The 6,380-nt window shown below is 40.3% G+C and overlaps 1 protein-coding gene across 1 annotated transcript; it reads left to right on the forward strand.

Annotated features, from left to right (window-relative positions):
- Positions 1 to 912: 912 nt before the first annotated feature.
- On the forward strand, positions 913 to 3,853 carry c1ql2 (complement component 1, q subcomponent-like 2). The gene is made up of 2 exons (XM_043694588.1): positions 913 to 2,197; positions 2,674 to 3,853. Exons 1-2 carry the CDS (start codon positions 1,616 to 1,618, stop codon positions 2,851 to 2,853), a joined length of 762 nt encoding a protein of 253 aa, XP_043550523.1. The 5' UTR covers positions 913 to 1,615; the 3' UTR covers positions 2,854 to 3,853.
- Positions 3,854 to 6,380: the final 2,527 nt, after the last annotated feature.

Here is a 6,380-nt window from a genome sequence, read left to right on the forward strand (position 1 = left end):
ATGTAAAACTAATGCAATAGGATTTTTTTTTTTTAAAAAAAAGACTGGGTTATCTGAAAACCCCACCACAGGATTTATTGACATGAATATTCGAAAAGTGTAATAGTCAGAACATACCCAATTTCATCATCCTACCTTATCACACAGTGAATTTCTTCCACTGCAGAGGTGTCGACCTAACTATGATACAAAAGCAAAATACTATGTTGGAAATCGGAAATAAAGGCAGTCACTGAGTTCCTGCTTTAGGTTGTGAACTTAATTGTTTTCTTCACTCATGTTGGCTGATGTACTGAATATGACCAGCATCTTCTGTTTTCATTCTGCATATGGAACTGGCATGTTTTACAGAAGTTACTGTGGGATTTTACTTTCATTCACTCAATCATGTCAGTATTCCGCGGTTTATCAGTTGAGTGATAAATATGGTGAGAACTGTAACAGCCATGAAATCCAGAGTGGGCAAATTCAGTTACAATGTATTTAAAAATGAAATCAAACGGTTCCGTCTGAACATGGATTGTTTTCCGAATTTTCTTCCAATATGTATGGACCTGTTTGCACATCACTGATTTACCATATTGTTGCGGTTAGGTAGCTAACAGAATGCAAAACTTCATTAGCAAGCTTGCGACCACATTGCAACAGGGTCTAAATAAAATGTTTCTTAAAGTAAACGCTTTGGTCTGCTTGTTTTGCTGATTATTCAATTATTTCTCGCGGCAAGTTAATTATTTAATTAGAGTTGCATTAACAGAAAGAGAGAGAGAGAGAAACGCAGTGGGACTCTGATGGCGCGCTGGGAGTATCTCCAATCTCTGAGTCCGACCTGTGCATCTCTGAGTCCGACCTGTGCATCTCTGAGCGGGTGGCTGAGAAAATATGTAGAACAAAAGGTGGAATATTTTAATTGTTTTGCTAAAGCTCACAGTGGGTTTTGTAACGGAGAGCTCGTCGCTTTGACGAAGTCAAACTGCAAGAATATGCTGGAAAGAATCTCTGGAAAGTTGGCATCAGTCAAGGGTTGGAAAGTGTTGGTACTGACCGGGGTCTCAGGCTGGCTGCAAACTTCCCAAGGACATAGGTGGAGTGTGAAACTTTCTCATCCATAATGTCTCCTTAGGATTCGAGTCTTGATTTTATCTGGATCCTTTTGTGTATGTGCGTGTATGTTTTATTATTTTTTTGTCACGGTGTGTCTATTGATTGGTGATTAATTCACGTTGCATTTGGCTTTGCCCTGGACTCATTACGTCAGTTGGTTTTGTTGCAGTCCACGGGCTGTGATTGCTGCAGGGGTCTTGTTGAAAGCGTTTGCTGCTTTCAGGCCATTGCCATGATGAATATATCCGGCTGATGCTAAGTCAGGCTGACAGTGCAGTCGTCGCCTGAGGACGGACGAACTTTGGGTTAAGGGAAGTCTATATTTTTCCTCCTAATATTTATTTTAAGCATTGCATCGACCACTACTTCGTTTTTCTTCCTGTAAAGCTGACATTGATAGCTGATATTTGCATAAGCTTTCACCATTACTTCCAAAAGTAAAGAGTTACTGGATTTGGCTTCTCGGATATTCCGAAGAAAGCGCCTAATCGCGGCACTGGTGGGTACCGTCATGGTGCTGATCGTGCTTGTGATTATCCCCACGCTGGTGCACAGTTCGAGAGCCGCTGCTCACTATGAGATGCTGGGGACCTGCAGGATGATCTGTGATCCTTACAACTCCAACCCCAGCAGCACGGCTGTGGAAGCTATGCGGGATTTCAGTGCCATCCCTCCGCCGCCCTTCATCCAAGGACCGAAAGGGGAGCCCGGGCGGACGGGAAAGCCTGGCCCACGCGGTCCTCCCGGTGAGGCCGGTCCCCCGGGTCCAAGGGGCCCACCGGGGGAGCGGGGTGACCCGGTGAAGGCCGGCTTCCCGGCGCTGGGTGGGGCGGCGGGACCGGTGACTGGAGCACTGAGCAGCACCGCCGTCAGCAGCCCGAAGATCGCCTTCTATGTCGGTTTGAAGAGCCCCCATGAAGGATACGAAGTGCTCAAGTTTGACGATGTGGTCACGAATTTAGGAAACTACTACGATTCCACCTCAGGAAAGTTTACCTGCGCCGTGCCCGGGATCTACTTCTTCACGTACCATGTCCTGATGAGAGGAGGCGACGGGACCAGTATGTGGGCAGATCTCTGCAAAAACGGCCAGGTAAGTGTCAAACAGGCAGCGCATTGCACTCGGAGGGATCCCAACCAGCGACAAGCAACTCCATAATATGGCTTGCTACTTTAAAATAAGTTAATATGAAATTAATTTGGTGCCAACTCGGGAATGAACGGCCAGTTATTTCACCTGATAAGCTGTTCCCGTAGGAACTTGCTTGACGAGCTCAGATTTAGATCCCACTGTTTATCTTCCACATTGGCTTGCAGATCGTGATTTTTTTTTGTTGTCAACAGTTGGATCTGCCGCTCCTTTCAGTAAGAAGGTTTTGACCAACCCGGCACTCAACATTAGAGGCGCGAATTTAACTTGATTCTGCGTTTAAAAAAGTTCTCTCGAAGTCCTAGCTTCAGAGTTATTTTAGAGGTAATTAGAGTCAGACAGGGGCCTTACAGACTCTGTGGAGGAGAGGTAATAATTTGTTTTCTCTCTCTCTCTCTATCTATAATATATTGGTTTAGGTTCGTGCCAGTGCGATTGCCCAGGACGCAGACCAGAATTACGATTATGCCAGTAACAGTGTGGTACTTCATCTGGACTCTGGAGATGAAATTTATATCAAACTCGACGGCGGAAAAGCACACGGCGGCAACAACAACAAATACAGCACCTTCTCCGGTTTCATTTTATATCCTGATTAAATGACATGAAAAGGAATATAAATGAGATATTATGTAACGGTGTTTTCCTGTCAATGTCAGTTTGTCTGTGGTTACTTCTCCTTCAGAACTTTTCGTACAGAATGCGAAAGTGTACTTGTTCGTGTAGGCCATATTCGTGAGCAAAGCGTGCTTGGCATATGGCGCAAGGCTTAATAACAATGCATCACATCAGACAACTTCTGCATGGGCAGTTCTTGGGAAGAATATAATAAGCTGCAAAATTGGACTTGTTCATTACAAAAGCAGAACACTGCGGATGCTGGAAATCTGGATTGAAAACAGAAAATGCTGGAAATATTCATCAGCCTGGTGGAAGGCCTGAATGAAACACTCCTTTCTCTCTCCTCAGGTGCTGCCTGTTCTGCTGGACTTTTCCAGCCTTTTCTTTATTTATTCTGGATTTCTTCATCCCGGTGACCATGCTGCAGGCACCGGTTTTTGTGTGATGATACACAGTATTGGTAACACGCTCTTTCACTGTTACACATGAAATATTTATCTTATCGTTACAATCCAAGCTTTTGATGTAATGTTACAACATTAAATACCATTTTCTACAATGCTTTGCGCTGATCCTTTACATGTACTGAATAAATCGTCTATTACTGTGTTTTAAGTTGCACCCTATAGCTTTTCAGCCGGGATTTCCTGGCATGTATTGAATAATGCAGAGAACTCTTCTTCCGAATTAATTTGATGGTCGCCTCTCTTATCGTCAATAGGCCCACCAAAAGGGTTTTACGGATATGAATCAGTTTTCGTAGCTTTTGATCTACAAGTATCATTTCCAGAGACCGCCTCACTATAGAATTCTAACCACAAGTGGCATCTTAGAGAACGAATAAACACAAATTAACTTGATAATGAGCATGATTTGAAAGTGCAACTCGTAATTCTCAACTGCAAGTCCAACGTTTGTGCGTTAGTCGCCCAATACTAGCCCTTAGGATATTTCAGAAAATCGGTCCCTGTATTGATCATTGCGATATAATATGGCAAACTAATTTCACAGCATCAAGTATTGTTAGTGTTCTAATCATAGCAAAGACAACAACTTTTTTATGTTTACAACTATTTTCTGCTTACTTTGCATATTATAAAAATGCATGCAGCAATTGTCTTGGTAGTTGTAATTTTTGATTTACGTTTGAATGTGAAAGCAACTTTATCTTTACTGAGATTTTGTTTAAAGTTCATCATACTAGCAGTCTGCTCATGACAAAAATGATCAGGAAATAGCATCCATTTTGGTAAGGTTTTAATACAACTGGACATGTATATGTAAAGTGATTACTCTCCTCAATACATCAGAGGAGATTAACAGAGTATAGGAATTTATCTTTAAACTGGTTCAGCTAAAACGGACTGTATCCGCGCCACTTTCATTCAGCCCCCAAAATTTGTTGTAAGAAATCCCACTTGTTCAGAGAGAGAGGAGGGTAAAGCATTAACTCTACTTCAAGTCTCAAAAATGAATATTGACATACAAGTCTTTTTCAGCGCAGTATAGAAATCTAAGGAGATATTCTTGTGCTTTATTCTGGTCCAAAGGAAAACTTTGTACTTTAACAAAGGCCAAACCATTCCCCGCGGATGCAATGAAGATTCATTGCGAGGGAATTGATGTTCACATTAAAAATACAAATTTCAGCTTGAAATTCTTAAATCTGTATTCCCCGCTACAGGCGGCTACCTGCAATTCTCATTCACGGCTGCATATGTGTCTGTGGAGGTGTCAAGAGCTAAGAGAATGATGGATTGATGAGGCTTGTGAAAGAGGAGAGTTGCGTGACAGTTAGCCCTGACAGTGATGTATGTATCCTCGCATTATCAATGTCATGTCGGGGATTTAGGAAAGCTTTTGCCGAGCGCCCCTTTTTCTACTTGCTGTCATGTTGCTAATTATCACGTCGGTTAACATTCAGAAAGACATATTGCTAGTGACAATGACACCAGACATAATCGGTAAAAAAAAGAGGCCGGATTAATTTAAAACATGGTTTACCAGCGAATTTGTTTTTAAACTTTGCTTTTCATAGTTACAACATTAAAATCGCAGAGTCTGTAACATTAATTACATATAAAATGCATTTGAAGAGCTGTCAAGGGTTTTTCAATCAATACACCTAATTGATTGACTCCAATCTCCCGAGACTTTCAGTCGGTAGAAATAGAGAAGCCTGTGCGTTAACATTAACCTTAGAATGTTAATTAAACTTAAATAAATAACTCAGTTTACTTTATTAGATTTCATTGGAATATCTACTCTGATGAATAAGTAATTAATATTGACATGATTGGTATATCTGGTGTACATAACTTTGAATTCATATACTACATATTCAGGTCATACATTTATTGCTAGAATTAAAATGATAACGCAACTGCTTTGCAAAGTAACCTTTAAAAATGGAGGCCCACAATTTTTATATTAGTGAAAATGTGGAGAATTGCTCCTTCTCCAGTATTACTAGCAGGAAAATATGGTTTAAAGATGTGCAATTTGTGAGGAAGTGATCTCATTGGCCACAAAGGGAAATTCAAAAGTCTCAATGACCATTTAACATTGCTGAAGTACTTGGGGAGTCAGTTCCCTGCTTTACATGTTAAACATGTTCATCATGTTGTCAGGTTTTGTGATAAATAGATTTGTACCAAACGCAAAAGGCAGTTTTTCAATTATATTTTAGCTATCATTCTCCAAAAGTGAATTGGAAAGAAAATTGGACCGAGTGCAAAATGAAGCACCAATTCACGATTGCCCATCTTCTGCTATCCCCCAGTACAAACTTATGCAAGTTTACATTTAGGTAGCAGCTGGAGTTACACGATTTGTTATCTGGAGTCACCATACTGACATAGATCTTATGAAATATAAAATACCTTTAATCATGGCCATAGTTGTCAACAAATGCCAGACACCTAGATGAATTTTAACAAAAAGCAATTTACCGCATGCAAGGAAGCTTGTTGAGTTATTTGGGGGTGAATGATTAGAAGATGTCAGTCCTAAAGGAAAGGTCAACATTTCATATGGACTGCACTATTCAGATGTTCTATGATTTGTGTGCTAAGTTAGGCAGGCAGTAACTGACTTATGCATGTGTGTTATAATATGTCTTTCCCATAAAATGTAAATGTTTCTGATTATACTTAGGAAACTATCCACTCTTCAATGGAGGAGAACCTATGAAATGTATATCAAGTACGAAGAGGCTCCTATTGGTGTCATGTTTCTTAGCTTCAATTTTCTTTGCCTAACATTTCAAACCCAAAATTGGAAGTAAATATTTGTGGGACACTAAGCAGAATAAAATCAATCTCACTGTGACTTATTATTAGCTAACTTTTTTTCTCCACATGAAGAAATAGAGGAGTATTTAACTGCCAGACTTTTGGTTATACTGTTAACAGTTTGATGATAGTGTATAATTGTAGCATCATCAGTTTAAAAATCTGTGAATTAGTATTTTGATTAATAACAGTATTCTTGTTAAACAGACAAA

Source organism: Chiloscyllium plagiosum, chromosome 7, assembly GCF_004010195.1.
Source record: "Chiloscyllium plagiosum isolate BGI_BamShark_2017 chromosome 7, ASM401019v2, whole genome shotgun sequence".
Taxonomy (NCBI): domain Eukaryota; kingdom Metazoa; phylum Chordata; class Chondrichthyes; order Orectolobiformes; family Hemiscylliidae; genus Chiloscyllium; species Chiloscyllium plagiosum.